This window comes from Propithecus coquereli, unplaced genomic scaffold (genome assembly GCF_000956105.1).
Source record: "Propithecus coquereli isolate 6110/MARCELLA unplaced genomic scaffold, Pcoq_1.0 Scaffold9, whole genome shotgun sequence".
NCBI classification, from domain to species: Eukaryota; Metazoa; Chordata; class Mammalia; order Primates; family Indriidae; genus Propithecus; species Propithecus coquereli.
In genome coordinates, this window is record NW_012155284.1 from 4,790,854 (window position 1) to 4,811,181 (window position 20,328).

General features: G+C 34.8%; 1 protein-coding gene across 1 annotated transcript in view; it reads left to right on the top strand.

The window, feature by feature from the left end:
* AP3B1 (adaptor-related protein complex 3, beta 1 subunit) overlaps positions 1 to 20,328 on the top strand; it is a 271,170-nt gene that overhangs the window by 185,798 nt on the left and 65,044 nt on the right. The window contains exon 21 of the mRNA XM_012664483.1: positions 4,453 to 4,559. Coding sequence (XP_012519937.1) covers positions 4,453 to 4,559 — 107 coding nt within the window. The remainder of the gene's footprint in view (positions 1 to 4,452; positions 4,560 to 20,328) is intronic.

Consider the following 20,328-nt stretch of genomic DNA (forward strand, 5'->3'; position numbering starts at 1 on the left):
AAATTTAGTTAATTTCTTTGTGTCTCATTTTATTCATTTGTAAAATTTGAAAAAAATGACTATAAAGTTTCTACATTTCCTTTAGATTATGGAGTTATGTGATTCCATTTCATGGGGGTTAGTTAATAATACATGAGAAAATATTTGTGCTAGGATAATATATGTCCTAACAATGTATTGGTAGACTTGGAGGTAGCAATATGCTTTCTGTTTTTCAGGCATATTTTGTATTTCTGGAAATCAAAATATCTTTTAGTACCCCATACCATGTGCCCTCAATAGGATGATTATAAAGCAGTGTTCATATTCTGGTGTTGTTTTAAAGGAAATGTGAACCTATGTCATTACTCTATTAGTACAACTAACAATGAAGTCCTTTTAAAATTTCTATCAGGCAACAATAATCATGCTTCAGATAAGCATTATGATATGTGATATCACATTGTGGAATGAATTATGGTTGAGGCAGTAGAGCGGCGTGGCTAAGGGGACAATAAAGCTAAGCTGTCTGAGTTTGAATCCCAGTTCTCTTACTTACTAGCTGTGTAACCTCGGACAATTTACTTTAACCTCTCTGTGCTTTAGTTGTTTTATCTATAAAATTGGGATAATACTAAAACTTTTTTGGGTCATTTTATCCAATGAGTTGATATATGTAAAAGCATTTAAAACTGTGCCTGATACATGAGTGATAAGCATTTTATAGGAGTTAGTGATGATGCTGATGATGCAGAAAATTACACTTAACAAATAACTGGCTGGGCACCTATAATCCTAGCACTTTGGGAGACTGAGGCAGGAGGATTGCTTGAGGTCAGGAGTTCGAGACCAGGCTAAGCAAGAGTGAGACCCCATCTCTACTAAAATAGAAAAATTAGCTGGGCTTGGTGGTGTGCATCTGTAATCCCAGCTATTCAGGAGGCTGAGGCAGGAGGATCGCTCGAGCCCAGGAGTTTGAGGTTGCTGTGAGCTACAATGATGCCACTGCACTCTAGCCAGGGCGAGAGAGTGAGACTCTGTCCAAAACAAAAACAAAAAACCCAAATAACTACATAGTAAACCATTATATATTAAGTTTTACTTATTGTTAAATTTTAAAGCAAAAATTTGATCAGAAGAATAATTGAATAATTACTGTATTAAATACACTTCAGCAAACAAAAGTGTTTTGTAGAAAGTTTTAAAAATGAAAAGAAGAAAATAAAATTAAATTATAATTTAAACACCCTGGATTAAAGTTCAGATTCACCTTCATACAGATAACCTCCTTCAACTGAGATTACTATTTTATCTTTTGCTTCTTTGTCTGTTTACTATATATATTCTTTTCCATACTGTAAATATTAACAACTTTATTTTAATAACTGCGTGGTTATTCTTTATATTGTAATAAATTCTATTTAACAGATTTACTGTTGAAAATTTAACTTGTTTCCCTTATTTTTGCTATCATAATCAGTGAACCAAATCATCGTAAATATATTATTGCATTATCTCCATAACTGTTGCCTTAGGATAAATTTCCAGGAGTGGAATTGCTGGGGCAAAGACTTTGAAGAATTCTTTTGTCTAAAATTGCCTTTTAGAAAGTTTTGTACCAACTTATACAATATTAGTATGAGAGTGCCTGATTCCTTATACCCTCACTAATGCTACATTTTGTACTTAAAAATTGCCTTTGCCAATTTGGCAAGTGCAAGTTTTAATTTGTATGCCATAATATTAAGAAAGACAACCTATACAGAGTCATTTTGTTTCTTACACATTACTTATTAAATACTTTTGCACAGTCAGCTAGCCTCGGAATTCATGTTAGGATAAGCTTTCAGTGCCAGCTTTCATCTTGCCAGACCGGTAATCAGATGCATAATCATCTCTTCAATACCAGAGCTTCTGTCTTCTGAAATGATATTAAAAGCCTATCTTTTTTTTTTTTTAAGAGTAGAACTTGTCTGTGGTGTTAATTTTCTTCTCTTATCTCTTAATGGTATTTAGCCAAGCCATAGTTAAAATCAGAGGCTGTTTCTTATGAATTTTTTTATTCCTTACATGGGCATCTAATATTTTGAAGGGATAGATGGGTGGATATATGGACAAACAGATGAACAAACATGCATTTAGAACCTACCAGAAAAGTTACTGTTCCATCTAATGGCAGCATATTGTGATCCAAATTAGAAGAACCAAATTTCTAATTCTATAGTGGTTTGACCATTCACTTGTTTTATAAACCTTGGCTAGTCTTACTTTCCCTGTGCCTCCATTTTTAGTGTCTTTAATATAAAGGCCCTCTCTAAGCCTTCTCATTGCCAGTACCTTACTTCAGTCTTTTTCATGTCATTCCTAAACTATTGTAAACTCTTCCTTACTGCTGTGCCTACTGTTCTTTCCTTCAGTCTATCCCTTATACTCATCTGATTAAACATCCTGTAGTACTATATTCATCATATCATTCCTATGTTTGGTAGATTTTTAATAGTTCCCCTTGTTCTGTAGGATAAGCTTAATGGACTTAGTTTTCCAATTTCCCACATCTCAGCCTTCGTTTACAGCATTCTCTCATCCAGCGCCTAACTGGCTTCTTCCTTCCGTCTTATTCAAATCCCACCCTTACTTAAAAACCAGGCTTCACTCCTGCTATTCATAAAGCCTCCTCTTATACCCCATCCCCAGTGACCCCCCACCCCTGACTCTGTGGCACTTGCTAACTGTATGGTGGTTTTCAGCATAGGTCTAGGGAAGCCTGGGGATTTGTAGCAATGCTTCAGCTACACTGAGTGAGTGCAGGGGGAAACCAAGGGCCCCATTCCCTCCTCCACTCAGTCTCCACTCTGCTTTTCCTACTATATGTGCTGAGATTTTATTTAAGATTTCCTTTGAAAGTTTTCTTCTTTGGCAATATCATTTACAGGCTCTATTGTTACTTTTCTTTTTCAATCATGTGTATATTTTTTTAAATTAGATTTTAAGTTACTTGAAGACAGGGACCACATCTTGAACTTTTTTGGCTCTCTCTTGCTATCTTGTTTAAGAAATACTTATTGTTAACTTTATGCATTAATATTTGTTTTGCCTAATTCACATGATATTGTGAGACTAAAATGAGAAAAATGCTTTGAGAAGTGATGTCAAATTAAGTAAATGTTACTCTTTTTAGAGTGTTATTTTGGAGGGGGAATTTATTAGAAGTTAAAACTTTTTCCACAACAGTTGAGAAATTACTAAGCATTAAAAATTAATAAGTTAAATTTTGTTCACACAGACTAGTAGAAATAAAAATATGTAAAAACACAAATTTGTATTATGTGAGAAGTACAGGTATAGAAGTTTGCCCAAGTATATATCTGTGGAACAAAGAAGGCACCTACAAAGACTGTAGGTGAGTCTGGGAGTGTTTCCACTCTAAGGGGCATCTTAATGGGGTTACAAGATGAGCAAGACAGAGAAGTACCTCTAGGCAGGTTTGAATATAAAAGGCTCAAAGACACAGAACAAGATCTTGGGAACTATTATTCTATAAAGCTAGAGCAGAAGAGGCTGAAAATTGGAGATAAGCTGGATCTGAGCTGTCCAATATGGTGGCCACTAGTCACATGTAGCTATTTAAATTTAAATTAATTAAAATTAAAATGCATTTCTTACTCATACTAGCCACATTTCAAGAGCACATTAGGCATATGTGGCTAGTGGCCACCATATTAGACAGCACAGACAGAACATTTCCATTATCACAGGAATTACTATTGGTCAGGGCTGAGCTAGATCATAGAGGACCTTGTGAACTTAATTAACAAGTTGGACTTTTATCTTGTAGGCAATTATGAGCCTTTGAAGAATCTTGAGCATGGGAGTACTATGATTGGATTTGCATTTTTTAAAGATTTTCAAACTTAACAGGTATTAGTTTTCAGATACATGGCGGTTTTAGAATCAGTCATACATTTCTATCTGACACATAGCTTTTGCTGACAAAGTGTAATTAGAAGGGAATTGGTAGCCTGGACTCCTAATTAAAGTGAAGAATAAAATAGAAAAAGGATTTAAACATCCTTTCAAGATTTCTAACTCAACTGGAGAACTCTCTTGAAAGCTATTGTTATTCTTTATATTAGTCTGGAAAAATGTTTCTTCACTTTTTTTTTTTTTTCCAGTGAAATTACTGGGTGATAAATGTTAGTGATAATGTTACATGATAAAAATTTTCAAAAACTATTACTGAAGATATTTATATCCTTATTTTGTTATAGGATTTGCCATTATGGTTTGAAAGCTAAGACTAATAACTGCCATGACTTGATAATAACTTGACTAAATCAAGATGTTAAATAGAATTGTCATACATTTATTAATCAAAGTAATTTAATTAGATTTACTAACAAAATAAAAATGTTGCTTTTAATAATTTGAATTAAATTTTCATGCACATTTGCTAATTTGGGCCTTTTCTTACAGTTAACCCAGGACCCACTCCAGTTGCACTTCCCATACCAGCTCTTTCTCCAAGTTTGATAGCTGATCTTGAGGGTTTAAACTTGTCGACTTCCTCATCAGTCATCAGTGTAAGTTATTTTTAAAATACATTAATTCAGTTTTCATATGATGCCATTGCATCTTTTTTTATTAAAATGCAAATAATTGAAGCAGATTCTTAGTCTTGAACAGATTCTCTTCCAATAACAAATTCAATTCATGTAAAAAGACCTTTTAATCTTGTAAATAGTTTTTTAATTTATTCTAGTCAAACCATTATCTTCTCAATTTACTTTTGCTTGTTATCCACATTTAATTACAGTGTGTACATTTTTCTCTGGTACTGTTATATATCTGTAACATACAAGGGTTCTTTGCCAAATTGAGGCAGTTTATATACCTGAATTCTGCCATAAAGAATTGTTTTCTACATTAATAGACTTTCATTTTCATAATCATTTTATTCTTACCACACCACTTTTTCACCATAGGCTATTAAAAATTCATGACTGCCTCATTTAAAAGTCAAAAATTGTATTTCTCTTTGTGTTTTCATACATTTATTGTGTTGGTGTGTTTTAAAAAGATTCTTTAGTGTTATTTATAGGGTGTGACATGAATTGAGGCAAGAGGCCTATCACAAAATAATGCCAAAACCATCCACCTATCTTAGTATCAGAAACTGCAATAACTTTTTTTGTGTGTTAGATATTATATCCATTAACCGTTCACTCCAAATCAAGCATGCTGCTTAGGATGTATAATCTGTTGATATGCTTGACCTCTTGTTAATTTGTTGTCGGAAATCTGACAAACTAAGAGATACAATAGTAAGCTTTGATGGGCACAGGTAGCTTGACTAGATCTGGTTCCCAGGGCTGGCAGGGTACATAATTGATGATTTGAGCTGCTAGGGAGCATAGAGCTGCTTTTTTACCAAAAGTCAAAAAGAGAAGTGCCTAATTCTTGTATATTATTACAAAAAAATTCCTCCTTCAGAGCAAGTATGATATCAGGGCCATGCAATGAAATACTAAAAAGAGCTACTTACATTTCTGTTCAGCTTTGGTCAGCTCACTTAGAAAGTACAGGTGAAAACTGTTAAGCTACAATGTTCTTTTTAAAGCACAGAATGAAATTATCTCTAAACTAATCAGAAATGAATAAGAATGGTATTTGGGATTTTAGTTTGCCATTCTTGTTTCTAAAGGGAAAAGGCACATTAAAAGAAAGGAGGGGGAAGCATTGAAAATAAGCGGTTATATCTTTCATTTATTCAAGTGATAATTATTTATTGAGCATTTGTGGTAGGCTCTAAAGAGAAAGTGTTAATCAAAAAATGTATAGTGAAGCACTTACTTCCTTGAGTGAAATGGGTGGCCCCTAAAAACATGGTAGGCAGTAAGGTAATAAATAAATAACAACTTGGGCTCTGATATCAGATCTCCAGGGTGCAAACCTCAGCTTTGCCACTTACTAGCTATGTGGCTGTGGGCAAATTGGTATGTAACACTTCTGCACCTCAGTTTCCTATGAGAATATCTACCTCACAGGATTGTGAGATTAATGAAATAATGCATATAAATCAGCAGTCTCCAATGTTTTTGGCACTAAGGACCAGTTTCGTGGAAGACAGTTTTTCCATGGACAGGGTTAGGGGGGCAGGGAGGCAGAGCTCAGGCGGTGATGCGAGCAATGGGGAGCGGCTGTAAATACAGATGAAGCTTCAAAGCATCACTTGCTCGCCTGCCATTCACCTCCTGCCATGTGGCCCTGGTTCCTAAATTTCGTGGAAGACAACTTTTCCACCAATGGGGTGATGGGTTGGGGAGCTCAGGCGGTAGTGCGACCTAGTTCCTAATAGGCCATGGACTGGTATCTGTCCACAGCCCAGGGGTTGGGGACCGCAGATGTAAAGCTCTTAGAACAGTGACTAGCACATTGTCATCACTCAGTGAATATTAATATTTTCCAAAGTGATATAATATGTAATAATGGACCCTGAGCAGACTTTTACACTTTACTAGCTATGAGAAGAATGCAGTTGAGATAGAAAAGCTTGTAGTAAATTTTCATTCATCACAAAGTAATTGAAAGACTCACTTTTCTATACTAAGGAAAATATTTATTGGGATGGTTTCTTCAAAGGAAAGAAAAGCACTCCATCCAAAGTTGGGCACAAAAGGACCGCCAGGTGACGCAGCTGAGTGAAGCAGCATCACAACACTCACTCCCCAAAAGCTAACAAAATGATCAAATAGTGCTAAAAGGAATGGCAACAAGAAACTCACCAGCAACAACAACCAAACACGGAAAGGAGTAGAACAAAGAAAAGGGCATAACTTTGAAAAGTGGAACCTATAGAAATAAACTGAATTTTCTGGTACAGAATGGCATGTCTCTCAGTATCACCTGCAGCCAGCTCTCAAAACAGTACTGAGAACAAGATGAAACAACCAAATTTTAAGTTTTCTCATGATGTGTATGAATTTGGAAAGAAGCGGACTAAAGACATCACAGGAAAATAGTCAAAAAAAAAAAAGAAACCCTCAAGAATTACAACTCTCATATAATGTTATAGGATCTCAACAAATCTAGGAGCTTTTTTGGATCCTGAAATGAAATTCATAGATAATAGAGCATATCCATAATTTTAAAGTCAACATGTTGTCCTAGTTGAATAGAAAGGAGAAATAAAAGTAATTTATAATAAAATAATATTTACATTGTTCTATAAATTCTTGGCCATAACTACAGTGGAAGATGTAGTGAAGTAGTTAAATAATGTTGGCACTCGTGTAGAACTCATGAATGTGGGAGCTGTATATGCATACTGAAGTAGGGGTGTTCCTTGACAACTCAAATGCTATGGGTTGTGGTATTGCCATCAGTGACATGATTTTCCAAACACCGAACAGGTTTTCTGAATCAAAGTAGTTGCATTCCTGGAAAATTGAGCATATTAAAAACATTGCAAATAAAAAATGCTTTATACTTATATGGAAATAGTTCAAGGATCAAATAATTTTAAACAGGTTTTCACCTCATGGATGTCCAACAAAATATTTCAACGCTAATTTCATTTTTTCTCATTAGGAAATCAATCAATAATATGCAAAATTGAAACAGAACTTTTGTGAGGGAGTGGTACAGTCTGTATTGTATGGATCTGCCCTATTCATTGCCGCACATTTAGCATCCCTGGCCTTTGCCCCTTAAAGCTAGTCGCATTCTCTGCTGTCCCTTCCTCCCATGACGTTCCCTCTGCAAACAATAGAAGCAGTGTAATGTAGCAGTTCAAAGCACAAGCTCTTGAGCCAGACTACCTGTGTTCAATCAGAGCTCTGTCTCGCCAAATTAGTGACTTTGGGCAAGTCAATTTATTTCTCAGTGCCTCAGATTTTTCATCTGTAAAATAAAGACAATAATGCTACCTACCTCATAGGGTGGTTGTTTATATTAAATGAGTTAACATATATGAAATGTTTATAAGAGTATCTGATACATATTAAGCACTAAGTTTTTCCTGTTATTATTTTTATCACATGTGTGTTAGTTATTTTTACAACTTTATAAAAGAAATAAAGTGTGACCCAAGAAAACTGTGTTATCTTTTTGCTGTTAAGGCTGCATGTAGATATGCTCAAACACAAAAATAACTATGAGTCTTACTTTAAAGGAAAAAAGGGGTGGGGACACTGCTCATTGTTGAAACCAATTAAAGGATGATTCAAAATAATAGAATCAGTAACTAGAGAAATTATGGTCATAGAATTGAGTGTAAATGATAAAATAAAAATAAAGAACCAAAACTGGAGGGGGGGGAGAGAAAAATGAGAGAATAAATGTTAATCATCTAATTTTTTTCGATGTAGGAAATCACTATAATATGCAAAATTGAAACAAAGCTTTTGTTTTTAATAAAACTCACACCTCATAATGGTTTATGTATACTCAACATTTATCTGAAGTTTTGGAGGTTCTTTTTTTTAGTTTTATTTTAGTTTTTTTCTTCAATTAAAGTAAAATAATCCCATTCTAAGGGGATAAGTTATCCGTCTCTCTATATATCTGTCCATCAGTGCTTACAGAAATGTCATATTCACCATAGTTAACAGTTACTTTAGGTGGTATGATTTTTGGATGACTTGTTAATTTTTTATAATATTTGAATGTTTTATTATTAATGCAAATTAACTTTTTAAAACAATAAAATTATTACTATAAAATGTGTAAAAGTGCAAAAACAGGCAGAATAAATTTATGGTATTATAATGATTACTCTTAGACAACTTGCAGGGAGACACAAAAATAGCGTTTGGGATACTAATAATATTCTGTCTTTTGTTCTGGGTGCTATTACATGGGTGTATTCAGTTTATAAAAAATTGAGCTTCGCACTTAAGATATATATGCTTTTCTATATGTATGTATATTGTACTTCAATAAAACATTTCTTAAAAAATGGAAAAACAATATAAACATTAATAGAAGAGGATATGCAGATGATAAATATGTGGAAAATGTTTAGTAGTAGTAATGAAAAATGGAAATTTAAAGAGCCATTTTGCCTGTAACTATACCAAAAATTACAAAAACTTTTGTCCACTACTGGTGAGAAATGAAATGAAACGAAACATGCATTCTATACTACTCCACTGGTGAAAGTATAACTTAGTACATCATTTTGAATGTCAACTGGGCCATCTATGTAAAGAGCCACTAAATTGCATGCACTCTTTGACCCAATAATCTCATATCTAGATTTTTCTTATAAGGAAATAATTAGAAATACAAAGATTTATGTGTGTGATTATTAATAACCTAAATGTCTAGTGATAGGAGAATAATGGTTACATAAAGTATAGCAAAAACAATTTAAGGAATTTTTTACAATCATTAAAATATTTTTATTATATACTTTAATATGATAAAAAATATGGCCTAATGTAAAGTGAAAAGGGATACAAAATGTTACGTATATGATCTTAATTTTCTAAAATTGTACAATTTTACTGTGTTTTTAAATACAGAGAAACTAAAAAGTAGAAGAAACTGCATCATAATGTTAATAGCTTTTCTGAATGATGAGATTATGGATGATTTACATTTAATTTTTTTCTGTATATTTTTCAGTATTTTCCAAATTTTCTCTAATCAAGGTGTCATATGTCTATTTTCCAAAACGTAATACTTTTTTTTAACAGAAATAGAAAGCACATATATGAATGACTACTATTCCTTTTTATTGACACATCTAATGTCTGTTTTTCTAGATCACCACTACTAAATTAGTTGGGTGATATTGAGCAAATCATGGGCTTTTTCACCTGTAAGATGATAACAAGGGAGATCTCCACATTTCCTTTTAGCTTGAATTAACCTAAGATAGAATTTCAAAGCATTGAAAATAGTTCCACTGGGTTGATTTGAATAAGTTTGTAAAAATAAATAGATGAAACTCTTTTTAGCTTATATGATGACTTCCTAGTTCATAGGTAATTTTTACTTATTACAGTAAATAAAATTTGCTTTCCTTGTGTATTTGGTATATGAGTAGATTTTATCTTTTTTTTAATTAATGAAATATTTTCAGTGAAACCCAGGGAATGATAGCTTTTTCACACTGAATATTTTTCTAATTAAACAATTCACTATTCTAACCCTTTAAATTATATATTCAGAGCATAGAGATTTTTAAAATAATGCCTGATAAACATTATTATCATAAGGAAAGGCTTTAGTTTTTCACACTGTGATAAAGATAATATATAAACACAGCATGTTTCAGTCTTGTGTGAGACTAATTAACCACTAACCAACAGATGGCTCCATTGAAGAAACATTTTCATTCCTGCTAGAATATTTCAGTGAACAAACTGTGGTTAACTTAGTGAATTTTTTAACAAGATTTTTATTAGGTCGTGAGTTTAAACTAAGCCCTGAGAACACAGAAACAGCAATCCTTAAAATGTTAGGCTGCTTTCAGGGATTAAAAATAAAATGAGAGGGGGGGAAAGGCAATTTTGCACAGAAGAGTAAATGTAAAATAAGAATAAATTGTTCACCTCTGATATTAGAAATGTTGGGGTAGAATTCCAATCTCTTGTGCTTTAAATGACTTTTTGTATATTTGAGTCACAAAAATACTAAGGTGAATAAAATAAAATTACCTCTGGAAACTATTTTAGTGTATATTTTGCTTTAACTGATAAATATCAACATGAAACCTTGACTCATACTTTGCATTTTTTGTTTCTTCTCAGACTAGTTGTATAAGGAAGTATATTAATTTATTCACTTATTATTTAAGATTATGTTTCTATGAAAAAATCTGAGTCTGACCTTACTAGGTTATGAGGTTCCCAAGGCAGTCCCCAAATTCTATGATACCCAAATGGAGGTATAGTACCTGTGGGTGTTTAGTACCTAATCACAAGTCAGAAGGTTTCTGTGGGAATATACTTTTAGGGTTTCAACCTAAAAATGCTAAGAACTCGTTTAGAAAGGCAGGGTGACATTTGGGAAATATATTGAATGTGGAGCTCAAAGACCTGGTTTTCACCCTTGACTGAGCTACTTATTTATGACTTTGGGCAATCCTTTGACTTGTGTGAGTTTCCATTTTTGAATTTACAAAATGGAGATAATACTTTTCCTAAACACCCAATCATGTTTTCATGAAAATCAAATGAAATAGTGGTCCTGAAAATGTTTGAATTCTTTTCTGTAGCTGTAAACCCTGGAATTTGGGTCTGTGGCCCTGGATCAAGGGGATAGTGATTTGGGAACAGATACGAGATTCAGATTTTAGGATCTTGGGCCAGTCATAGTGTATGGGAGGAAGGATTCAGTTAAGATTACGATAGAGTGTTGAGGCACCAAGGCCTTGATGTTTAGTAAGCATGTAGGTTTGACATCACTGTACTATCCCATCTTCTTCCCTTCCTTCAGCCCTCAAATTGGACACTAAAACTGTGGAGAGGAAAAGTGGCTCAGTGAAACAAAAAGATAAGGTCCATAGGAAGCACCAAGATCTTCAGGGTCAGAGAGTGCAAAACCCTATTGTAGAGAAAAGGATAATTGCTGAGTCTGCCCAGCAGAGTTCTTGTAGTGGGCATATCTAAGTCAGGCAAAAGTTGCTGCATGCCAATCCTAAAATTTTGTTGTGGGAGTATAACTTTTTTCATCTCAAAAAATTCAAACTAAAAGTAAATATTAATTTGCTTTAAAATGTTTGCGATTGGGTCTGTAGTTTTCTCTTCCTTAGACCTCAAAAGAAAGAAGAAAATTAGATTTCTTGAGTACCTTTAGTATCTTACTGAGTGAAGAAAAAACTACAAATAGCTACGTTCTAAAATAAAGTGAAAGGATCACTGAGTGGTACATGGCATTCCTTAATGACATATTTTCTTAATTATGTAACACCAGGGCTAGTGTTACAGAAATCCATACTTCCCACAAAGTAATAAAGCAGTGCTATGAAATACAGCCTCAGCAGGAATTTGTGCAGTTCGTATCCAAGCATGTCTCTTCTCTGTGTCCTATTCTGTGCTGACGAAGACCTTAGCACCTCATGAACTGAAGCCAAATATCAGCAGGTTAAGCCATCTCTCATCTTATCCTTTGTCGTCTCTTCATTAAGATTAGGGTAGTGGTTATTGGATAATGCTCCCAAGTCTAACAACTATATTTCAAGGGTCACCCGAATCAGCACCTTTAGCTTTTCCCTAAACCCTGATCTTACAGCAATCCATTTGTAGCTTGAAATGGTCAAGCTATCCTTTACTCCAGCTGAAAACTTACTGGCTGATATTTCACCTGATATTTCAGCTAATCTTTGCTTAGTTGGTTTAAATCCATAGTAATTCACTTCGCCCAATTACCAACCAAGCAATGAAAAGTTTTTCCACCCCTCATGTTTTGTTAATACTGTTGATTGCATTGACCTAGCATAAATCAAATCTGAAATACATGTGCTTTTAACAGATTATTGAATGGTTGCATATGAGGGTTGTTGGTTTTTTTTTTTTAACTTTAATATAGGAAGCTTATTTTTTAAATTTTAAAAGTTTGTAAAAAGACTTTTTGTAAAAGTTAAAAAGTCTTAACAATGTAAGTGTTGGCAAAGAAAAAAAAATGTAGGCATACCTAATGGAAATACATAGTGATAAAACCACACTTCAGAGAGTAATTTGGAAATATTCAGTCAAGTTGATGACTCAGCAATCCATGTGGATACACATGAAAAATTTAAAAAATGTTCCGTGGTACATTGTTTTTAAGAACAAAAAATTGGAAACAAACTAAATGTCTGTCACTAGAATAGATGCATAAATTGTGACATACATGTACAATAGAATACTATGCCAGTTAAAATGAAGGAACAAGAAACGTGCTAAACATAGATAAATCTCAAAAACAATATTAAGAAAGGAACGTTACAGTAGGATACATGCAGTATGAAGCCATTTGTTAGAGAGTTTAAAGGTATGTAATTGGTGGATGCATACATATGTGGAAAATGTTTAAAAACATACTTGCAACTGGTAAACATCAAATACAAATACTTGTTACTTCTGATGCCAGGATGAAAGAAGAATGAAATCTGGGAGGAGCATACTTGGGAGATTCATTCAGATTTATAAAGTTTTCTTCATGATGCTGGATGGTGGAGGCACTGTCACTTTTTTGATTTTTGTTTCAATGTGTTCTTTATACTTCTTTGCCTGGATTATTTTATATTTGGGTTGTCACAAGTTGGAGTAATAATAATAAATCTTAACTACATTAAACATCAAATAGTACCATAGATGTCTTCTATTATATTGTACTACTATATACTACATACATTATTTCATTTGATTTACTTCTCGCGACAAACCTAAAAAGATGTTATTCTCTGTTTTAAAATCTATATTTTTATAATTTATTTTATAACATTTAAAAAACGAATTATAATTCATTTTGGTAGTTGCCAACACCACCCCACTGATGAGGGATAGAAATTGAATTGAGTCCAGGTTTTATGCTTCCAAATTTCATGACTTGTTTCATGTCTTCTTTCCTTTAGAATTACATACTAAATCAATATGTGCATATACCATACATGCTAAATGCCTTAAAATAATTTAATTATTGAAATACATTTATGTGTTCCTTAAAATCTTACTTCATGATTTGCCTGGTTAGGTCTTTTCTTCCTAGGTGGTGCAAACTTAATCCATATTTCATTCCATGTTTAATTTTCATAAATTTTCAATTAGACCTCAACTCAGTGAGAGTTTAACAATTCTATTTCAGTAAAAATCTTTTGTAAAAAAAATGTCTTAAGACTCCTATTTCAAAGAATTATGTAAGAAAATTGTGAAATAAAAAAGTTTAACCCTTTAGATATTATTACAAAGAAAATTAAATTTATGTTAGCTATATAGTTGATCGTAAGAAGAACTGGCAATATTCTGAAATGAGTTTGAAGCAAGATTTGCCTTTGACAAATTTAGGCATAGATGATCTGACTTTCAGATGGTATTCCTTAGCCCTTGCATTTTTCAGTGCATTTGTGGGTAAGGCCAATAAAAGCTTCCAACACCTAATAACTTTCTTATCTAAAATTGGTAAGGCAGGTAACAACACATGTTCCCTTAATGTTTATGTTGTTCATAAATATTGTTAACTGAAGAAAATGACAAGGTTCATAAATTTGGAAAGGAGAGCTTTATTTCTCATAAAGAGTTGCAGCCTGTAGGCGGCCATTCCAACAGGCCAGGAAGCAGAGCCTCCAGCCAGCAGCCAGAAACCCATGCTTCAAGGGAGGGACAATGAAAACTGGAATTTATGCTGAGTGGGTGGTGAAATACATATATTTAACAAGCTATAGGAGGAATCATGAATATGTATGAAGGAAGAAACATGTATTTGTGCAGTAGAGCTTTATGCCCCTTTATGGGGTCAGGTTTAGAAAATGGCAGCCCTCTGATGTCAAAAGGCAAAGCTAGGACAGGAAAACCCTTAGTGCGCATACTCCATAGACTGGTTAAAACCACTCCGTGGTTGGCAATCTCCTATCAGGAAGGAATGCTCGTCAGTTGTGTTTATGAAATCGCAAATAGGGAGGAGTGGATCCCAAGATTGGTTTCTGTTCAGTCCTTAGGGAAAAAAAGCCTGATGGCCGTTAGCAGGGGATGGGGATATAATGAGGCATGTCTGGCCTCCCTTCCCATCATGGCTGGGAACGAAGTTTTAAGATTTCTCTGGGGTCCTCTTGCCTGAGCGGGGTGGGGAGGTCCATTGATTTAGTTGGGGAGCTTAGGATTTTATTTTAGTTCATATCAGTGAGATTATCTAGATATTTGTGTCTAATATACATGCAGACTGAAATGCTTTATCATAGCTTAATTTCATTTACTTAAAAAGATAACTTTATTGAACACAGTATGACCAAGTCACTATGCTAAGAATTACAGATAATAGGTTAGTAAGACACAGTCCCTTCCTAAAGGAACTCACGGTTTAGTGAATGGAACAGACTAGAAAACTTCTATTAAGTGTTATGCAAACACAGAGAAGGGAGCAAGTAATTCTGGAAGAGGGGCTATCAGTAAAGGAATGGTTAGTGATATTTGTGTTGGGTCTTGAAGAAAGACTGAGTTTACCAACAAGGAAGAAGGGACAAGTATTTCAGATGTGGGGCATGGCCAGGTCAAAGATAAAAGATACAATATGTATTATATTTTTGAGAAATTATATAGTGTATAAAATGTATGTGTTGGGGGAAAGAGAAATGGCTACAGATGAAGCTGGTAAAATGGTTGGAAGCCATATTATAAAAAACTTCAGAAGAAATTCTGAAGATTTTTAAGCAGGTCGTTGATAGTGATCAGATCTGTGTTTTATAAAGTCATGTGGAGGATTAATTGGACAGGAAGAGAATAAAGGAAGAGTTTAGTGACTGATAGAAAGATAAATGAAGTTTCCATTTGAATGACTGTCTAGATAGTGGTACCCAATTAACCAAGATAGAAAATACAAGAGAAAGAGGAAGGGACAATGGCATTTGTCAGGTCCAGCCTCTTGGTGCACTGTTGTCCTGGTTCTTTGGCTCCTTGCTTGGAAAATTCACAGGCAGAGGCAGTGTGACAGAGTGACCACAGACAGGAAGCAATTCCACACAAACAGCTTTTATTGCAGAAAAGAAGGGAGCTATACAAAGCAAGAGTACATTCCAGAGAGGAATGGGTCAGTGTCCACGAGTGGAGACTCCCAGGTGATTTCCTTTTATTGGCGTGGTCCGGAGGTGGGTTTACGGGACGTGTGGGATGTTACCAGGTGATTGTTGTACATGATTGACAGGTGTTCTTGTAATAAAGTTGCAGCTCCACAGGTGTGTTTGCCTCAGAACCTCAAGTTCCTGCTCTTCGTGGTTGTTAGCTGCATTTTCCTGTGATCCATCTGTCCCCCACGCCCCATCTCCACCCCTAGGAACTGCCCTCCTGGCCTGTATCTGCCACCTGCAGATTTGGTCCCTGCCTAACAGCACTGAAATTTAGTTTGGGACATATTGACTCTAAGGTGCTTGTGGAGCATCAAGTTAGAGGTTTCCAGTAAGAAGGTAAAAATCCATTCTGGATTTCAGAGAAAAATCAGGGAAATACCACCCAACAAAGCTGTCAGGATATAGGTAGTAGTTTAAGATAGGGAAATAGAAATGCCTGCTCAGGGAAACCTTGTGGAGTGAGAAGAGACAAAGGAAGATGGAATCCTGGTGAACATCATACTTTAGAAGGCAACAAAGGAAAAGGCCAAGAAAAAGGAGTGAGAGAAGGAGGTGAATCACAGAGCTTGTTATCAGGAAACTTGCAGTTTACTGAGGGAAACAGATCATTAGTGCAGTAAGTGCTGTACTAGAGACACAAATCCACTGAGTGCTTCTGGATGACAAAGATAGCTTAGAAAAGAATTTACATATGTGGCTTTGGAACTGAGTCTTGAAGAATAAGTAGGAGTTTGTCTAGGTGACTGGAGTGGCTGGGGAATTACATGCCTGGCAGAGGAAATAGTATATGCGAAGGCTAGGGATGTGGAAGCACTTGGTCTATGGCAGAATAGTCAATGTGGCTGAAATATGGTGTGTGTAGGTTGGAATAACCAGGTCTGACGCTTGAGATGTATGTTGGTGACACTGTCATGGGAAGGCCGTAGTAATGATTCCTTAACTTCTTGTTTTCCTGTCTTCTCATGTCCTGGTACATATAGAAAAGTGGTAATGTTTGCAGTGTGCTCTGGGGTAACAGGATCCTGAGGGAGGTTGGAGGCACTCAGTCCAGGAGCTCCAGCTGCCACAGGCCCCACCTGGCCTTCCCGGGGCCCTGGGAAGGCAACGTCACAGCACACCTCTAACCTCTTAGTGGCAAATGACTGAGGAATCTCTGACTTAGCTACCATACAGGCAACAGATTTGATCCTCATGGATCACAAACCCTAAGTGGAATTAAATTTTGGAGAGCGCAGGAAGATTCGTTAAGAAAAGTGATCATTACAAAATACAGAAGTAGTGGTGTTAGGTATACTGAGGAATAGTAAGGAATTCCAAGAATGGTTCATGAAACATAAAACAGCTGCAAAAAGGGGGGGGCTCCCAATTTGTTATAATATGCCACTTGGAGTTAGCCACACCTAAGGTTAAGAGCACAGTCCTCCAGACTACTAACTTGGCCCAAGGCTTCTGACATCAATCACAAGTTCAGGTTTCTCCCCAAATCACCCTCTGGTTCAATAATTAGCTAAAACAACTCAGCAGAACTCAGGAAAGTGCTATGCTTAGGATTATAGTTTTATTTTAGCAAAAGGATACAAATTAGAACCAGCCAAATGAAGATACACATAGGGCAGATTCTAGGAGGGATCAAAATGTGTAACAAATAAAAGGCATTTTTTTTTTTTTTTTGAGACAGAGTCTGGTTCTGTTGCCCTGGCTAGAGTGCCGTGGCGTCATCCTAGCTCACAGCAACCTCAAACTCCTGGGCTCAAGCAATCCTTCTGCCTCAGCCTCCCGAGTAGCTGAGACTACAAGCATGCGCCACCATGCCCGGCTAATTTTTTCTATATATTTTTAGTTGTCCAATTAATTTCTTTCTATTTTTAGTAGAGACGGAGTCTCGCTCTTGCTCAGGCTGATTTTGAACTCCTGAGCTCAAACAATCCGCCCGCCTCGGCCTCCCAGAGAGCTAGGATTACAGGCGTGAGCCACCAAGCCCGCCCAAAAGGCATTTTTTTTAATACACAAATACAGCATCTGCAGTTTTTATCATTAGTTCTGTCAAGTTCCTAAGGAATATGGAGAATCGGCTAGCAGGTAGGCTTATGGCTTTTTGCCTTTGACAAAAATTGGCAGCTAATGAAGTTACAACTCTCCATGATTAGGGATGAGTCCCTGACCCTGTTTGTGTTATAAGAGCTTAACTGGAAAATAGAGAAGTCTCTATCAGACCTACTTTTGGTATTGTTTTAAAACTATAACTTCTAAACCCTTCGAACTATGTCAGTTCTAAAACAATAAAAAGAAAAAGCAAACCATAATTCATGAAGAAGAATCTGATTGACTCCATCTGAAATCTACTAAGACACTATTTAGAATTATTAGGATATTGTGCATTATAATGATAAGTGTTACGATTGAGGTTGCTTTATATTTAGGATTTCAGTTTCTCTTGAGTAGACTTTTAAGTATATCCTCCCCGCCCCCTCCCCTTCTTTCTCTCTCTCTTTTCATCGCTACTAGGACATTTTGGTTTTGTTTTCCAATCTGCTTGTCTTATACTAGCAGTTTTTTTCAAGTTGGTCTGCAAGGACAGATTGCTTTGAGGGGCGTCTTTGTTGAAGACAAGCATTTACTAAGTCATGTGCCAGACTTTTCATGAATATGTGGTTTCAGTCACAAAAATGATAATATGTCTATGATAAAGTTTTTCTAATACAGTAGAAAAACTGTCTTTTAAAAAATATTTTTTATACTTTAAAATCTTAAGGTATATTTAAGCCCCAGGGTAAGAGACAAGTCCAGCTAAGACTATATTCCTTTGGGTTTAGGGGAAGAAGAAATTATAAGTCAAAATTAAAAATAATTTTGTCATTTTAAATTTGGGAAAAATCCTTTATTTGTTCTGATGAAAATGTCAGTAGTCATGGAACTGTGGTAAAAATAATGAAAAATCACTGGCCTGGGTCTGCTTAAATTGAAAACATTTTTTAATTAAAATTTGACGGTATTTTGTGCTTCCATTGCCTAGCCATGTCCCATCTTATTCTCTTATTTAATTCTCTTCTGGCTATGAGTTGCTTTAATTTTTAAATTAAACTTTAAGATATGCCATCCTACTGCTTGAACTTTCTATTTCTGTACTACTTTGAAGGGTCTTACTGTTATTATAATAGACCATTTTCATCTCTCCCCTTTCTAGATTATTCAAAGGAACTACTTCCTTTATAAAGAGATTGTTATTAATTTTTAGTTGCATATTTTTTATTGCAAAATATTTTTTAATGGCTGTAAGCAAATACATGCCAGCTTAAGTCCTGTCTGGTGGATACTACTCATAATGCTTTGTCAGTGGTACAGTTCTTCACACTGAGATGCCCACCGTATCAGAGGCTCATTATAGTTATTAATGAACTAGTAATTATTTATGGGAGAAAACCCAGGTCACCAACAAAAAAACAAAGGAAATATGTATACAGATCTGCAAGAAATTGAAGGGTTAAAGAGGCAATTGTAAAGAAAGCCTTAGGTCTTTCTTTTTTTGCTCCTCCTTTGTGGTGAGTAGTTCCTTTCAGTTTGTGGGTTTGTTCTTCAGAGCTGAGACATTTCTCTGAACATCTACCCAAAAATCATGAGTTTTAGCTTTTATTTATTATAATTAATTATACTACAATAGGAAATAGAGGGCTTTAAAAATATAATTTGTTTTTAAAAGATTCATCTTTTCTGGCAGTTTTATTTTCCATATTCAAAGTTGATTGAACTTTGTGTGACTATGAATTGCTGTGTTTCAAGTTTTGTTGCTATAGTTGAATTGTGGTTTTGCAGTAAAGAATTTTTCTGTTTTTAGCTTTATGATATCTTAGATTATGCATTGGCAAATCACATAGTAAACATTATTTAATTTTATATCAGCCAAGTTCTGTGATGATTGTTTCCCTTAAAAAGCATACCAAATTTTTTCTGAACACAGGGCAGAGAAATGATATGGGAAATTGTATTATTTTAATAGTATTAAATCTCTTAACACGAGAAGCCTAACCTAAATATGGAAAGTGTTACTGTGATATTTACAAAAACTTTATTTCTCTTCAGAGGAAGAGAAAATTAATTTAGCTGTAAAGTACATGTCCAACTAACACTAAGAAATTTATTTATTACCATAGACAGCAGAGCATGGAGTAAAAATAGATAAGTAGAGCATATGACCCTAATATCAAAGAACAGTAAAAACTACTTGTCTTAGAATATATCAAACACAATGTTATTCAAATCTTTCAGGAATGTAATTATATACAGCTTTTATATGCTTATCGATAAGGGTTATTTCCTTAAATTTGTAGCTATTCTACATGACTGAATTAATAAATATCTCCCCTAAATGTTAAGTTAAAATTGAAGATTTGCTTTATACTTCTGCTCAAAAAAAATATACTCCCTCCAAAACCAGAAAATTTTAGCAAATTCTGCTTTAAAATTCATACTTCAGATTGAGAGATTTGAGATACCAGCCAAATGAAATGTGTGCTTCTTCTCTGAATCTTGATTCACCTTCAAAAAGACATGTATGAAATAGTCAAGGAAATGTGAACACTGTATTT